Source organism: Cylas formicarius, unplaced genomic scaffold (genome assembly GCF_029955315.1).
Source record: "Cylas formicarius isolate icCylForm1 unplaced genomic scaffold, icCylForm1.1 PGA_scaffold_6__28_contigs__length_40554024, whole genome shotgun sequence".
NCBI classification, from domain to species: Eukaryota; Metazoa; Arthropoda; class Insecta; order Coleoptera; family Brentidae; genus Cylas; species Cylas formicarius.
The window spans coordinates 33,607,460-33,625,557 of record NW_026844347.1 but is presented as its reverse complement, the minus strand read 5'-3'; the positions used below and the strand labels follow the sequence as shown (position 1 = coordinate 33,625,557).

Genomic DNA, 18,098 nt, shown 5'->3' with positions numbered 1-18,098 from the left:
TATCAATACAGGCTGTTTGTATTTTCGTGGAGGAGTAACAACTATCTTATTTTAATAGTACACCCTACTTATTAAAACATCTTTGAATTCCTCGAAAATTTTCCGACATAGATGCTATATATATTTAAAGATTTAAAGATGCTTACGGACTAGTAATCCGAATTTTTCGGGCTTGTCCGAAGAGATAATTACAAATTGTAGTTTTTGTGAAGTCTACAGTGTGTAATTATATCCCGGACAAGCAGTTCAAAATTTAAAGAGTAGTTTACTCACTTTGTCGGAAGATATAACTACACATTGCAGATTTCATTGAAACTACAATGTGTAATTATATCAAGGAGTCTTACCGTTTCTCACACATTTTGAATGTTCTGTCAAATATGACGTTCGCAAATATATCTATTTCATCGACGGAAAGAATTTGTTATATATTTGGGGTCGAGTTCCTTATAAAAGGGAGTCTTTTAGTGAAAAGTGTGTGAATATTTAAGAAGAAACCAAAATTCAAGGTCTCTAAAAAGTAACATTGACAATTTGAATGAAAAAATCGTTAAAAGTCATCATTGTCAAATGTAAAAACCCCAATCATCATCATCATCATTATCATTATTTCATCAGTATCATTTTTGACATGAAAGATATAAAATGTTTTTTCATTGTAAAAATGTGTATAAATTTGAATCTGAATGTTGCAGATGACTAACCAAAACTATGTTTCTAATATGTTTTATTTATTGTTATCATTTTTCCCATTATTTATTTTTTCTTGAGAAAAACGTAAAATATTCATAAAAAGTGGTTTAGTTTGGCATCATAAAAATTTCCTTTCGATTTTTTCATTTAAATTTTTGATGTTACTTTTTGATCACTTTTATTTTATCAACACAGACCACCAAAGTAGGAAATTAAATAAGGAAATGAACCTCAAATATATTTAATCATAAGATATCGATAGATATATTTAGACATGCTAACCTCACATTTGACGTAAAATTCAAAATATGTTAGAAACTGTAAAACTTCTGTGTATATGAAATATGTCTACAGTTTTCCGAGGAACTCAAATATTATTTATTAAGTAAGTTGTAAGTTGTACACGAAAATAAAAACACTCTCTATATATACCAATATAGAGCAATTTTATCATATTTGACATAAAAAACATAAAAAGTTTCTTCATTGTAAAAATGTTTATAAATCTTGTAACTCTGAATCTGAATGTTGCAAATGATAAACTGTATTTTTAATTTGTTTTATTTGCTATTGCATTTTCCCCATTATTTAGTTTTTCTTGAGAAAAACGTTTTATAGATTTCAGATCATTTTTTTATATTAAAATATCCATATACAGGATAGTTGGAACACGAAAATACAGATAACACGTATATATACCAAAAGGTAATAATAAGCGGACCACCCTGTACAGTGAATAGTATTTGCAATTTTTCTTAGGACCATATTGTACCTCTTCCAAAACTGAATGAAATCTTTTGACCAGCCAGAGTTAAACAAACAAATAGAAAAAAATATATAATATTATTATATTATTATTATAATTATAAATATATTAAATTGGTTTATATTCTTATGCTATGATTGTCATAATCATTTTTTAAAATTTTTAGATCCGTTGGCCTATTGATAACTATTTTTGTTTGCTGTGTTTAATCGAACTCCTCCGTAAATCCGTAAAATTTCACACGATATTCGTTTCCACCTACGAGGCGACTTACCCTACTCTACAAAAAAAAACTGGGACACCTACATGAAGAAATACACAAAAACTTTCACGGACTCTAAAAAAATAATCGTGTGCATATAATCAATTTTCTTAAGCTCATTTACGTCTCATTTGCATTATAGTGATTCTCCGGTCCGTTTTAACCTTGACACTGATGGAAAAACACATGTCTTCCAATCATCATAACATACATCACCCGGTTAACTGGGACGAGCAGGTGCGGTCAGCCGTGAAATTTGACCACACTGTATGCGCTACGTTGCGTATCGAGACACCCATTAAGGGCCGATTGTCATTCGGTTTGGAATGAAACACGATGCGTTATAAATTACTTTTATTGACTGGTTTTATCAAAGTAAAAATTACGCTTAAATCTAAACCGCCCGGGGGTTGTGGTAATTGTAGTCTTTGTCTTGTGTGTCTTATTCGTCTTACAAAAATCTATATTAATTACAGCAAAAATTCAATAAATATCCATAAATAAGACTTTGCTGGCCAGGTTTTCACACCTTGCCGATTTGGCAGGTACTTCGGGAATTCCTTCGTCGTCCTACTGAGTGGGTTGGGCTGCTTTCGCGGGCAAATGTCCCCTGTACGCCAATGTCTGCGCGTCTATGGACCTACCCCATCCTCCGGCCGAGCCACCGTAGCTGCCCCCGACGTCGCCTCCGTAGCCGCCCCCGTGAGCCGAAACTGCTTCGTGTGTGCTGACGTGGCTGCTGCTGTGCTGAGGATGGGCGACCACTTCGTACGTCACGTGTTTGCCGCCTTGCTGACCCAGGAGTTTCTTGATTCCGATGATGGCGGACAGCACCAAAGCGATTTTACCGATAAGCAGAGCCTTGCCGGCGATCAGTGCGATACCCCACAGGGCCAGCTTCCCGAGGACCGCGGCCTTCAATGCTAACGCCGCCATCAACGGACCCATCATGTTTTTCTTCTTCTTCTTGCCCCTGCCTTCTTCCACAGCCCCGTCATCTTCAAGGCTTTCGGTAAACTCGCTGAAACTCCTCGCCGTGGAGCTGACCGCGTTGACCACCTCGCTACCCTTAATGTCCACTTTAAGGGTGTGAGACTCCAAGAACCTCGCGATCCGATCGAAGACCAGCGACTCGATGGTCTCGTCGCCCTTCAAGGCGCGCGGCGCTCCGTCTCTGTCGTTTCCGGTACGGATGATTTGCACGCCATCGGTGACGGTGATCACGTCCTTGTTGCCCAACGATTTGTCCACGAAATTGTAGATCTTGTATTTCAAGCAGGACGTGGAATCCTTGCGGAGGCAGTCGGTGTAGATCGAATCCAGCAGATCGTTCTCGGTTTGGATCGTGTTGCTGCGCGGCTCTTCTTGAGTGGGAAGGGCACGTACCGCGACAGTGACGCACAATAACGCGTATAGTACGATCTTCATGATGTCTTTTTCGGCGGCCTTAACCGTTTGATATGAAATTGTTGACGGTCGATGCGGATATATAACGGAAACTCCCTCCCATGCGACCGCCACACGCGGTTACCAACAAAACAATTTGGGTCCAGAGACTTTAAACGCGACGGGCAACCGCTTTCTCATGTCGCAACCTCGTTTTGTTAGCCCTGTGCGATATTGCACCTTCATAACGCGCTGTGTTCTTCTTCTTCTTCTTCTTCTACCGACGGAATACCGGGAGCGTTCACCTGATAGGTGGTGGTCAATGTTAAGGTTGGCCGTGGACGTCTCGCCGTTGCATTTTTTAGCCCTCGGCATTGAGCCGGTGAATTGACGAATGATTTCTTTGCGGCGAAGGTTTTTAAAAAAAAATGACGACGCTATTTGGGCGTAATTATTCTCCGTTGCAATTAATTATATATGGATGTTATGTGCAGGTGAAAGTGTCTTCCTTTCGGATACGCTTACGTTTGCAGTTATCGCATGTAAGTACCGAGATCGATAAAGCAGGAGACAAGTTGGCTTAAAAACGCCTATAGTGTTCGTTATATCGCGTGTATAAAGTTGATGTTTCACAAAACGTTCCTCTCATTTTAGAATAAATAGAATGTTAAAAAATAAAAAAAGTAAATTATTTCTGAAACGAATTAAGCTACCATCTTAAAAGTTACTGCTGCCAAAATCGCATCGCCTAATTTGTCCATAAACTGTGTTTTACGGGGTAATTTTCAATTTTTTTTTCAATAATAGTTTTTTACAATTTTTTATAAAGGGTACACGCTTGTTTTCGGGTTGTTTGGGATTTTAGTATTTGAACGAATTTTTATAGGCGAGAACGAACCATCTCAGCGAATAACAATTGTTTCTAAAACAACTATGAAACAAAAATATTCTAAAACTTTGAACTTAAATTTTTATGACCCAATCAAAATAATCTAAATTGAAGGTATATTTTGTAATATTCTATTTTTGCTAAAAAATAGGGGTGCAGAGACATCCTATATAAGACAAAAAATTTAACATAAATACGCGCCACCAAGACCTCCGCTGCTAACGCACAGGTCGTTTAAAGCTTAATTTTTATTTTATTCTAAATAGTCACTCACCATACATTTAAAGTAAATTTTTTATTTAAATTATTAAAAAAAAAGTAAAAAATTATAAAAATCCGTTACTTAGGGCCTATTGCTTCGAAATTTGAAAGATTGTATATAAAAATTTTTAAAAGTCCGTTTAATACATTCGTCTTGGAGTTTGAGTTTTTGAAATCGCTTTCGCGAAAATAGGAAAAATAGTTCTTTTTCTTTGTTCTAGTAGTTAAATTGTATATTCACCAAAAATAGCATTTTTTTTCAACAATAATGTTAAAAGTTTGTTCATAATGTTCATAGAACCAGAAAGAAAGTTTTTTCAAGCGGAAAAAATATTTTTTAATAATTGTCAAGTCAATAAGTGTTTTTTCAAAATTTTCTATAATAACTTATAAAATAAATTGTGAGGAAAATAATAAATAAACTATATTACATAAATAATAACTGTTAGTAGAGACTTTCAATATGTAATATTATTATCATTTATAAATTATACTATTTTTTCTGCTATTCCTGTTAATTTATGTTATTACATTTTTGTATTATTGAGTTAGTCGTATTTGATTCTTTGTGTTTTGGTAAATTTTATATTAATGTAGCTTGGCAGGTGTACGTAATTTTGCAATCAAAATAGTCTTTTATTCCTGTTGGTTTATGATTTGTTGAAATGCAGTAAATAAATGTGAAAGACTCAATACTAACTATAATTATTAGTACATCACACTGATAATCAACAAATATCCGATTTTTATAGCATTTATTATAACATTTCATATTAAATCAATCAAAAGAGCATTTTTGTGTTAAATGATTCCGTCGCTGAACTGCCAATTAAGATTATAAGTTTTCATATAAGCACAAAGAAGCACAAGAAAAATCTCATAATTTATTATATTTATATCTTGAAGTATCGTAATTAAGCTTGCAAGTACATAAAAACGAACTGTTAATCGAGGCATTTTGTATAATAGTTCCTTTAACATCTTCGAGGCCAGTAAGTAATTGCACGTAAAAAAATCATTTCGTTTTCAACTCTCAATACGCAAGGCTGTAATTCGGTATACTATTAAGACGTCATTAACGGCAACGATGTTTGAGTAGGAGGGTAACTGTCACAGGAATATGATATTTTATCTTATTACCAAATAATTATATTTGCTATGTGTAATTGCTTTTCATTCCTTTTGCGACAAGCATTTGACAGGCAGGTAAATTATAATTTTTCGACTTCTACCGTGAACAAAATAAGTAAAACATTAAGTTAAATCTGCTAATTTGAATCGATCTCCGAAATTTAAATTCAGATGACCTTTCAGAATTTTTTTGCAATAAGCTTACCCTTGTTGAAGTTTGCTTTTTTTCATTTTATATATCCTTATCGTTTTTAATGCTTTTTTGAGCACTTTATGTTGATATAGTGTATGTTGTTCGTATTTTGGTTTGTCTGCATTCTGTTTGCTTCATGAAATTGACTTGCAACAATTGTAAATTTAATTAAATGTTGTTAAATTAAGTATCAATGTATCTGTTTACATATAGAAAAATATTTTGACGTTTCATCATTAAAGGCTTTTACATGTGACGAATTTATTTATCTTAGTTCATTTATTAAGTGGCATTGCATTACAATTTATGAAGGATGTTTTTTGATAAAGATAGAACATTTTAGATCATGTTTGGTTGGCAAGCATCCTGATAGCCCTCAGGTCTTGCTGCTTGCACGTTTTTATAATATAAAGTCATTTATTGTTACAATCAGGTGTGTAAATATTTTACAGTCTGCACGGTACCCATCTGTTACTAGAACGGTTTTCAATCACGTTCTCAGAGGTATTAACTCAAGTTTAGGTCATATTAATTTAACTCTAATATACTATTATCATCTCTGAAATTTGCTTCCAAAATGTTTTCCAATGCAATTTTCGCAATCTATTGATGATTTATTTGATCCAAAACGGTAAAGCATTTTTTTTTGAGGATATTAAACTCGACGTACACAACTCACACTTTGTTTGGATCTTTGGAACATATTACAGCTTGCCAAATAATCGTGGATGTCTGGGGAGAAATTTGTGACAAATTTGGGACAAAGAAGATGCAAGTTCGTTTTATCTCACATCCTTCCAGCTTTCACTAGCTCTACTTTTGTGCAACGTGAGCAATAAAAAGCCAGTAATCTCATAAAGTTGATTCGCATTTTGGTCTTTTCTAGCACACCCAAATAAACGTATACTATTACGTAAAGATTTTTTCTTCTTCAGACGCATCAAAAAATGTTCACCGCCTTTTAATTGTTTTTACCTTGATTCACACAATGTTACAATAATAGAATTATCAAATGCATTGGAAATAGCATGAAATCATTTATTAATGAGCAATTAAAAATTAACAAAAAAGATAATTTAAAAAAAGTGTATTTTTTTTCTGTGGATTGCCTGTGGAAGTCATACCTACGCTTGGTGGGGTGAAAGGAAATGAGAATGAAAATAAAAAAAAAATAGTGAAAAAATAATTAACAAACATGGTTGGTGAATTGATAAGATGTTGTGAATTGTTTAAAACCAATAACATTAGATATCTAAATGCGTCATTACTCCCAGGTTATGCTTAATTATAGTTAAATTAATTACAGTTTTTCGGTAACATTTATGCTTTCCGGAATACATATTTTCCAAATAAAAAAAAGCTACCATGGGCGTTTACATGTATAAAAAAATTACAATGTAAACATTCCTTTTTCTACATTGAACTTTTTTATTATTACTACTACGTTTTCTATATAGCAACGTTTTTTTTTTATTAATATAATGCGTACGTCTAATTAAATAATAAGCACGTATATGTTTACATTTATATTACAACGCGTATGACCGCCATTTTAAAATTACTCTTCGGGCGCGTTCGAAATGATAATAGGTCTTATTAACTTACGATTTAAGCGTAACAACGATTTTATTATAATTTTATGCGTCTAATGGTGCCGCAGAGCGGGAGATTTGCATTCTTCCTCATCGAAAGTCGAAAATCTTCGCAAAACGCGGCCGATAATATCTACTTAATGAAATTACTTCTCATGAGTCAGAACAAAGGAACGTGTATTAAAAGTGGAGTAGGTTCGTAAACTTTAGCCTCCCATAATGAATCGGAAAAATTCCGAACAATAAAATCATCCTCCCATTTAAATAACGCGGGACGCTGAATATTATTAAGAAAAAATGTATTCACGAGCGGTAATTTATGTAGAAAGTTTTTGTGGTATGCAAAATCATCCGAACAAAATGTGATTTGGGATTTGGGTTGACATCGGATAGGAAATATCGAAAAATGTAACTACTGTTAGTCGCGCCGAATTTATCTAATTTTCGATTTACATAAAATACTATCGATCGACCTGCTTACACGGGCTCGAAAGCAAGAGTAAATTCTTGTCTGAGACCTGTTTCCTGCAGGCGCAAACTGGAAACTCGATGAATGAACCGATAATCAAAGCAATCGAATAAAAAAAAATATTAAAAATTATGGTTGTGATTATTTTTTGGTTGGTTAATAAACCTTAAAGACCCCGACAAATGCAGGTTAACTAAAAAAAGTAAATGAAACATTGTATTTGTTCACAGGAGTCATATTTTCACATTTATATTAAGGTGTACGATGGGAGCCTGATAAGTCTCGGAGTTGTAAAAATCATTACGTTCTGTTGTCAACCAATGTGATCAAAAAGCTGTCAAACTGAAAATTGATTTTCAACCAACTTAAGGATAGTGCTATAGAACTTCAGTCCTAATAACAATTGTTTATTTTGCTATTTTAAAGTGTGTATTTTTTTGCGAACTCTTGATTAACTTTTTCTTAACTATTATTCCAAGCTGAGCAAAAGTTTTAGGAAAATATTCTCTGGTATCTCCTATATTTTCTTTCCAAAATGCCAACATTCCGTATTAGAGTCTTGATACAAAATGTTTTGATAAGAAACAAGTTGAAATTGGATTATATTTTAATAACATTATTTGGTGAAACAATGTAAAAACACAAAATGTTATGTAGAATGTGTTCTAGACTATAGTCTTTATTAAAACATCGTAAGGCTAATTGGCCTATTTTTCACAGTACACTTTTTTGATTTTACGACCTATGCATAAAATGTTCGCATAAACCACACGCAATTTGGCGTATAAAATGGCGCATATTATGACGTAAATAACGATCGTTGCGGTACAGGGAAATGTATGTCAATCAAGTTACTCGGTTAAGAATGTTGCTCCAGATAAAGGTTATAAAAAAAATTACACTTTCTGCAAAAAAAAGACGGTTCCTAAAATTATGATTTTGTTTTTCACTTTGCCATGTAAACAACACAAAGGTTAGGGTTTGTCAACCTTCTTCTTTAAAACTATTTTTCGCTTTTGATTATTGCCCTGAAATTTATCTAATTAAGTAGTAGTAATATATAAAGATCGTAAAATAAATGAACTTGTTATTTCAATCCACGCTGTTTGTTATTAAATTTCGATTTGACTATTGCAACAGCGCCATCTTAATGCCATCTTGTCGTATTAACATGACTTGCGCCATAATTTTGTTAATTGTTTTGATTTATTTGTTGCTGGTTAAACAAACTATCCGTTTCAATTTTTACGTAATTTTACATTTTCAATTGACGTCGCTGGCTGTTCTGATACGAAATATACCTCCAGTAGCAACACGGACATCTGCCACGCACAATAAATCCGCGCGTATCATTGTGCTAGTTTTATTGTCGTTGTCCACGTATTATTAATTAGAGGAATCCAATCGCTAAACGCTTTGTGGGAACGAAGTTTTCAAAATAATACTTTCCTTTAATAATACCATGACAAAACGAAGGAAATAGATCAAGACAAAGGCCAATTACACGCAGCCAATCTAGATTTAAAGAATCACAGCAATTTTCTTCACGATTATACGTTAGTTTTATAGACGCCATTTCTTCGAAGACTTGTGATTACATTTTTCAGCGTAGAAAGCTATAGCGCCAGATGACGAGGCTTGGTAGATCTTAAAAAACTTACTGATCGATGCTAAAAATACAAGCGATGATCAAAAAAAATGTATACTATGTTTTTGAACAGACGACAGACACAACTAGGTGTAATATGACTGCACCCACTTTGGCGAGATTGATGTTTGGTGATTAGATGCGATGAAGTGAAGTAACGCCTATGGAATGTGTTGGTTGATCAGCCTGTAAAGTTTGTTTTTGAATTTTGCCTTCTAATCAACTTATCGGCGAATGAACGACTCATTTGATTGTGTGAGGAAAGTAAATAGAGTGAGATTCTATATTAATAATAGCAGAATACACCTAGAAAAAACTTGATATACCTATCGGATGAAGTATTCAGCAGTCATAAGAAAATTGATATTGAATTTTTTTCTAAAAGTCTTTTTGGGCTTAGATACGATACAATCCTTTTGGGATAGTATTCAAAAATTAATTAGGCGTTTTCCTCTGGAAAACGCCTAATTAATTATTACGGGATTCATAATATGTTTTCTACCCAATGAAAGATTTGTTTTTTAGAACTAACTATTTGCATTAAATTTTGTGCATAAATTCTGAAAGCAATAAAGATCCCTCCAATATTAAAGTTTATTATTTAAAACTCCAAGATCTTACAATTTAAATGACTCGAGAATGCTAAGTACCCAAAACGAGATGAGATAAAAGCCCATGGCACCATGAAATCCAGATAAGTGAAATCGTACAGTGATAAACTTGCAGGTTTTATTTTTCAAGTTCTACTGGTTGAAATGTGCCGTTAAAACTTTCCGACTGTAGCGCTACTTAACTAAATTGTTTTCTAAGTTTGCGGAATATATTCTTTAGTCCGTTTTGTCAAATGTATTCGGATTCGGATACTAGACGGGAAAAGTAAAACCTTTTCGACGTTGCGGAGAAGAAGCCGGGGCGTTTCTGAGGAGCATCGAATTAAGCAAGCCGTTTTGTGATATAAGTATTGCCATCTCTATTTCTGTTATTTATGAAAACTTTATAACGTTTCTTGTTTATTTTTCCAATCAATTATTCCCTTAAAAACTGCTTCGTTTGACATTAAATTACATGTTTCATTTCACGAGTGAGATAAAGACGTGAAGGAAAAAATAAAATGCTGAGGGCTGGCTTAGCCTGACAAAGTGTTTTTCTTTAATCTTTTTTTTTTTGACTTGCCTTGCATTTATTAAAATTATTGTTCATACAGCAACGATGGGGTGAAGGCCTCAAGGCAAGATCAGTTCTTTAAAATAATAATGACTACCTAATATTTTACTATTAAGCTTTAATCTACTATAAGATGTGGATAATAGAATAGTACCAGAAAATCAGTGTGGGTGATCATAGATTGTGATCTAAGATTTCGTGAACATTTAAAAAATATCTCTTAAAAGGCATATTTCTCACTACAAATCTTATATAGTAACAGGCAAATTTTAAATTTTAGACTAAGGAAACAATTATGTGAGTCACTTGTTCTCTCACATTTTAACTACTGTGATTTGTGTATGGATTTTTCATTGATAACGAGTGTAATTCCCGTATTCAAAGGTGGCAAAATGCTTATGTTCGTTTTATTATGGGTCTTCGAAAATATGACCATGTATCTGCTGCATATCGTCAACTTAATTGGCTTAAAATGGAACAAAGAAGAGCTCTTCATTTCGACATATTCGTTATGAAAATTATCCATAACCTCGATTCACCCACTTTGCTGAGAGAGCGGCTTACTCCCAGGAGTACTATCCATTCTGTAAATGTAAGATACAGGTACAGTATAACGATGCCACATCATCAGAGTGTCAGTCAACGTAATTCGTGTTTTTAATTTTTTCTCACAGGAATTCAGTAACTTAAATAAATATCTATTTAAAAAAAGGTACAAGGATCATTTGTTACAAATACAGTTTTCCTAATAATGTGTTACTAATTATGTTATTAGCAAGGGACTATATTGAGTTATCAAATTCTTTATTTTCAATTGCATTTTCTGTAGTGTGTAGTAGAGTTATGTTGTTCTTCTGATTTTGCAAGTATTTTTCATATTTTATTTGTTGTTCGTCCATTTTTTATTTCAATAAATAGTGCGCAATTTATTAATTATATAAATAGTTATTTGGCGGTTCAGTGGAGTACCTATTTAAAGCTATACTGCGCCGCTTTTGAGCTATCTGTTTACTTTGTTTTGAAAAATATTAATATTGTATATTCTTTTTTTATAATAAAGGCTATTTATTATTATTATTATGTAGGTAAAAATTACAAAAAGAATCCCATTGCGTATCGTATTATTTTGATTGCAAGGGTCTCCCAAGCTTTTGACCGTCCATTTTCATGTTAAGATCAACAAAAAAAGGCATTTCAATTTAATTCAATTTCGCGTTTCACAATTGTGTTGGGCACTACTTCTGGGATCATTCGCCCATTTCTCACAACTATCAGGGGAGCCTCGATCCTTTTTAGGCAAGAGAGACTAATTTTGGGCAGTCTAAAAAATATTACACAACAAACAATCCAAGACGTTGAGCATAAAGTAGTAATTCAAAACATAAGAGAAATCGAACACCGCATTTAAGAATTTGACCATATTATGAGCATGACAGGCACCCAAATTGCACATTTCTAGATTTATCTCCAAAAGATGCGGTTGTGAACTACAGTGAATACTTCTCATCCAACAAACTGTTTCCAATGAACAGTCGAAGGGCTCTGGTAGGCTGTGCTGTAAAACCGCCTTCATAAACTAAAATTTTATTCAGAGAAATATAGCTACCTCCGAATTTAGCTGATTTAAACGAAATACTACCGAAACCAACCAAACTGAAAACTGTGTAGACCCGTCGGCGACCGGGTGGATAAGTAAAATGTTCACGATTTCGGTGATTTTAAGCGGAAACTCGAAAGTAGCGACAGTTAATTTAGGGGATAGCATATCCACAAGACAATTTCATTGACATCGCCAGCCGGCGGCCGTGCGAAAGTGAAATTGGTACGCGACTCATCTAATTGGCTGGTAAAACAAAAACACCGAGAAATCGGCTAAACAAACTCTTAGATCGAGGTTAGTAAAAGTATGAAATATAATTATTTCACCGCGAATCTAAGAGTTTCGATTTCAGGGCCACCTCTCGTTTCGAGTAATTCATTGTGCAATGCGGGCGAAAAAAATGACCGCATTAGTCCGAGCGTTACGATCAATTTGGTCTGTTCACCGAGACATAACACCGGCAGGTTATTAACATTGGTCTGTTTAACTTAAAAGAATAGCCAAAATTTCGATACGATCAACTGAAATACCCTAAATACAACTCATGGAGGCAGCGTAGGAAACCAAACTACGTTTCTTCTGACTGTAATGCAAGTAATGCAAGATATTTGAAAATTTATTACATAACAATTTGGCGCTTAGAAAAATAATAATTATACATATTCATATCAATTAATTATGACGTGATTAGCTTATCGCTTTAGAATTATCTAATAAAATTGGTGGATCAATAAATTGAGCTTTGTCTCATTAGTAATTTTTATAAATATTACAGGAAGCAAATTAAAACCTTAAGGACATGGAATCTGACGCTTCTGACATAGAATACATAATCTAAAATACAATTTTGTTTTTATTTTATTTTTTTCAAAAAACACATTTCAGATTATACCTTTAACTACTATTTTTCTCTTAACTTAACATTTCAGGTGATGAGACAAATAAATTTGAAGGTTTCAATTACTTTAGAACGAATAATATTTGCAATGCAACTTCAACCAACACCAACATATTTCAGGTTTAAGAGGCGATAGAGACTAAATAAAAAGCAATTGAATATTGAATATTTGAATATTAATATAAATTTTACAATAAGGTACATCCGCACGTTCTTGTCAACACAACAGAGGCGCATAGATTAACGATATGCCACCGTTAATACAATATAGTATTGTCTATAATACTCTACACATAAAACACAATTTAAAATATTTTAAAGTATATAGCGCGGCTCGAAAAACGGGGACGAGTAAAACATACTTTTTCATTTTCTCTATTTTTAAATTTTGTTTTCAATTCTTGTTAAAATTCTTCAACATTTTATTTCATATTGACGTTATTTGAAGATGACGTAAAAGATATATAATTTAGGTGCTATAGGGTGTTCAAAATAAATATATTTGGATCATTTTAAATTGAAAAATCTATCATAGAAAATATTATTTTTTCTGAAAGATCTTACAAAACCTACAACTTTTATTAGGATTATTACTTTCTGTTTAAGACTATTGCCATTAAAAAAATAACATTGTCAAATTTTTACCTGACAACTGAGTAAATCGTTTTCTTCAAGTACAATGTGCATTCAATGAAGATCGGCAACAATTGTGGCAAATTGTTCTCTATTTTGTGCTTTCCATAGTAATGTGTGTGAGTCCAAATCAGTCCAGTCTCTGATGTTCTTCCGCCAAGAGCATTGTCGACGCCTGAGACCGCATTTTCCCTCGATCTTACCTTCCATTATGGGTTGGACGAAATTGTATTTATTAAATCTCATAAGATGACCGAGATACCCTGTTTTTCTTTTCTTTATTGTATCAAGAAGCTTGCTTGATTTAGAACTTCCAAATTTGAAACTTGATCAGTCCATGGTGTATTTAACATTCTGCTATACACCCACATCTCAAACGCTTCCAGCTTATTCAATGTGCTTACTCTTAATGTCCATGAATCAATACCTTAAAAAAGTAATATCTGGTTCTACTGTTGTCGCTGAAAAGGTTTTTAATCTTTAGGAAATTTGTTCTTGCCATTTCTATATAGGTCTTCACTGATTCAAATGATCAAATATCTGAACTTCGAGACTCTTGTTATTGGTGTTCCATCTACAGTTCCTGCTCATGCGTTGGATTGAATTACGATTTACTACCATTTATTAGTGAGTAAATAAATTCATGAAATTGATTGTAGTGTCTCTAAATAAAAAAAAACTAAATATGGATTTTTGTAAAGCTGAATTAATTGATATGATTTATATACTCGGTAAGGCGGAAAAAATACTTGAGCTTGACAACTCGAAGTACCCTAATAGGCGTACGCCAACAATCTCTTCAGTGTTTAATGTAGCGGTTTGATACTAATGGTAGTTTGGATATAAAAAACTCTATGGATGAAGAAAAAGAATTGGAAATTTTACTTCAGGTCAGTAGCCGTCATGCCTTATGTCCATGCATCCCAATCTATCGCAAAACTAGAAATCAAAATATCATCCCTTCCATTTGAAACTACAGCAACAACTTCTTGATCGTGATTTTGAACAAGGGTAGCTTCTGCAAACTTGTTGTCTAAAATAATGTTTTCCGATCAAGCTATATTTAGCAGTAATGGTGCAGTTAACAATTAATCCATTAGGTAAGGGAAGTGCAATCATAAAGCTATGTGTGTGGTGTGGAATAAAAGACCTTTTTCGCGAACCTGGATATTTAATCTTTTTGCAGAATGATTTACCTCAACTTCATCAAGAAGTTAATAACATTGATCATTAATCTTTACTCACAGAAATGGATCTGTAGAGGTGGATTCATTGGATGGCTTTCTCAATCATGTTAACCACCAGATTCGTTTTGTGGGGATATGTTGAAGATCGTGCTCAAGTGACTTTCCCCATAACATCAGAAGTCTTGAAAAATAGGATTCCGAACGAGTGGAGCAGAATGGTACCAATTCATATTTATTGCAACATAATAGTAATTAAAATAACATAAGTTAATTTGTAGTAATAGGTTTTAAATATTGTTTATTTTTTCTGTGAATTTAAAATTTGGACTTTATTTTTACCAAAATTGCTAATATCTGTCTGTTGCTTTATATACAGCACTAACAAAGTTCTTTCTCCTCTTCATTTTTTAATCTTAACAGACTAATACTTTTGTCATAGCCAACTAATATTATAGCAATAATTTTAGACAGAAAAAAGGAAAATATTAATATGAATATATAATATCTTTCAAAAAAAAAAACTAATACATACTTACCATTTTCGCATGACTTTTGATTTGTAAACAAGTGACAGGAATAAGTCAAATTTTAATAAGAGCTGAAGTGTATATTAATGCAATAATGGAAAAATAGCTGAGAAGGGCTCTTCGATAAATTGGTAGCGTGTTTCAAGACGCGACAACAGTGTAGCTAACGCCGAACCCGGAATTCAAATTCTCACGCAACCTCAAGTTTCTCTTTCCGATGCTTGGGGGTCAAGGTCCGACTAACACGTCCACTCAAGATCAACTCTGGGAACGTGAAATGTTCGATATATGGAAAATAATTTATCGAGAAGCGTCTTTGCCATATCGACCTGATATATTTTAATGAAAGATATGACACCAAACAATTTGGACGGCCCGGAAATGTCTCCTTGCATCAAGAAGCTGGTATATTTTTTCTTTAACTCATTCAACAGGCAGAAATATATTTGATGATCATTATGCCAAGCAAGATCATTAGGGCAATTAGTAATACGCTGACTGTTTGACATTGAAAAGACCATTTAAAAGTGGAACTAGAAAACCGGCGCCGTCGCCAGAACTTTAAAACATTTTAACCTGAGTAAATTTATTTGTAATTAGTTCTAAGTAGTAGTACTTAGGTGGGCATTAATTTCCGCTATGTTGTTTCAAGTTTTTTAAAGAACATAAACCAAGTATGATTCAATAAAATTGCCACATTTAAAGATCGATTTTTGAGTTGATTTTAATGGAGAGATCGGAATAATTGTTATTGCATCAACTTATTTTTTAGTATTAATATCCACATTTCACTGCACTTTTAAAAGAACTAAAAAACAGATATAAACGTAAATATTTTTTTGTAATGCCACAATAATATGCATACAGTTTCATCACTTGCTTCCTCAGTTACCATATAATATTATTGAATTCAAAAAATGTGGTACCTACCAGTAATCGTTAAGAACAACACAAAACAACAACAGAGGTGAATTTTTTCACTCTCAAAAAAAAGAAAATACAGCTTGTTTTATACAAAGTATTTATCACCATACTGAATGGAAGATATTTATTTGCATCATCAACAAGTACGTTTTTGTGTTGGCTGATAATCATACTTTGTGGAATTTGTTGTTTCTTTTCAGATTTTTACGTCCTTTTGATTTTGGCACTGTCCGTTTGAAGTAAAAAATGAAGCTCATAAAACTTGGAAATTAAGATTTTGTATTGAATTGTAATATGGCTTTTTCCTTACTGTTCTGAAAATTTTTCCATGTCGCTTTCGAGCGATTTGTCGTATTTTATGGCTTACAAGATTTTGCCGGAAGGTTTGCAGCATTTTTCGAATTTTGAATTAAAGCGTAGGATACGAAATAACACGGGAGAACATTTATAACACCAGATAAATTTCCAATATCCGGCATATACCACGGAAATATCTCAGAGGGTTAGGATCTTTCTCCAGCCAATTCGGACCCGTTCATCCAGCTCGGGTTTTATAAGCGTTCCAGCATCCGGCGTTCTTCCTATATACTTCCTCTTCCTATATCTGCCTCGTTCACATTGACCCAGTGAGCCGCTTACCTCTCTCCGCAACACTTTCTCTCCGCCGTTCTTATCTGCCAACCTGCTGTCGACGTTTATACGCACCAGAGATGCAACTTCCGAGGCAGGTTTCGTTTTTCACTTTATACGGTGACCGTGTCCTTGTTCGATGACCGTCCGCGATATACGGAGTCGCTTAAAAGTCACGAAAAACGATATTTTTCCACAATCGTTAGGAAAACTGATTAATAGTATATTTTCTACTACCGTCTGTTAAATATCCAATTACCCACCGATCTAGCGTGCGGGAAGCGTCACTTTACCTCGTCAGTTTCGTTTCCCATGAATCCGAGCCACTTCGGACATTTCCGGGATTTTATCGCACGGATTTGGGAGCAATCGGATCTTTTCTGAGATATTTCCGTCGCTTTGAATTTTGACGTTAGTCAATTCTGACGGTCATGTCAGTGCATGTATTCGTGTTGTTTTGCGAAAATGTACTCACAAACTAACGGTCGTAGAAAAAGCATAGTATGCAATACGTTCGGGAAACTTTTTAACTCACTCGTTCGGCTCGTGTCAAATAAACTCGTGTGTCAAATGCCGTTTACCGCACTTGTTGCATAATGGTATATTTATTTTTTGAGTACATACACTCAGAGGCTCAGATAGCAAATTAATTTATAAAATGCGGTTAAATTATTTTACTTTGGTTCAATATCTATATTATATCTACAAAATAAACAAAAGTTACGACATTTTTACAAAATAAAGTAGAGGTTATGATGGGACATGATATAGAGAACAACAATTTACGCTACTGTTTAAGCTAAAAAAAAACATACAACTTCTATTGAACATACTACAATGAAGGTGTAGGTAGGTATTTCATTGGCACCTAAAGGTTTTTTATTTTATAATTTAACTTTTTAAAATAGGTATCTTTAAGTAATGGGCGCGGTTCTTTTCTAAAATTTTAATGGAATTTAATTTTTCTCATATTTGTTATCCTGATAACTATTTAGGTAACTTTTACTTTTTGATTCTTGGGTATGCTAGGTAGCTGGTTAATTTTTTGCATAATCCAAAGTGTTTTAATTGACAACCATATCCGCAACTGAAGTATTGAGTAAAGATATTGAAAAATTTAAAAATCATTAATAATTTTAGCTGCGAGAACAATTGGACAGTGTAAATATTAACAGATGTATTTTAAAAACATTGTAATGTAAACAAATCGTAATTATTCTCTATCGAGGAAAATTCTTTCTCCAC

The 18,098-nt window shown here is 33.4% G+C and overlaps 2 protein-coding genes across 2 annotated transcripts in view; one reads left to right on the top strand and one right to left on the bottom strand.

The window, feature by feature from the left end:
- LOC132703493 (uncharacterized) overlaps positions 1 to 18,098 on the top strand; it is a 59,280-nt gene that overhangs the window by 16,307 nt on the left and 24,875 nt on the right. The gene's annotated exons all lie outside the window — the stretch shown is intronic.
- LOC132703492 (uncharacterized) lies at positions 2,061 to 3,384 on the bottom strand. The gene has a single exon (XM_060672788.1). It carries the CDS (start codon positions 3,147 to 3,149, stop codon positions 2,292 to 2,294), a length of 858 nt encoding a protein of 285 aa, XP_060528771.1. The 5' UTR covers positions 3,150 to 3,384; the 3' UTR covers positions 2,061 to 2,291.

What these genes read in the sequence shown, in the direction of transcription:
- LOC132703492 (XM_060672788.1), bottom strand. Translation starts at nt 3,149, where the DNA reads ATGAAGATCGTACTATACGCGTTATTGTGCGTCACTGTCGCGGTACGT.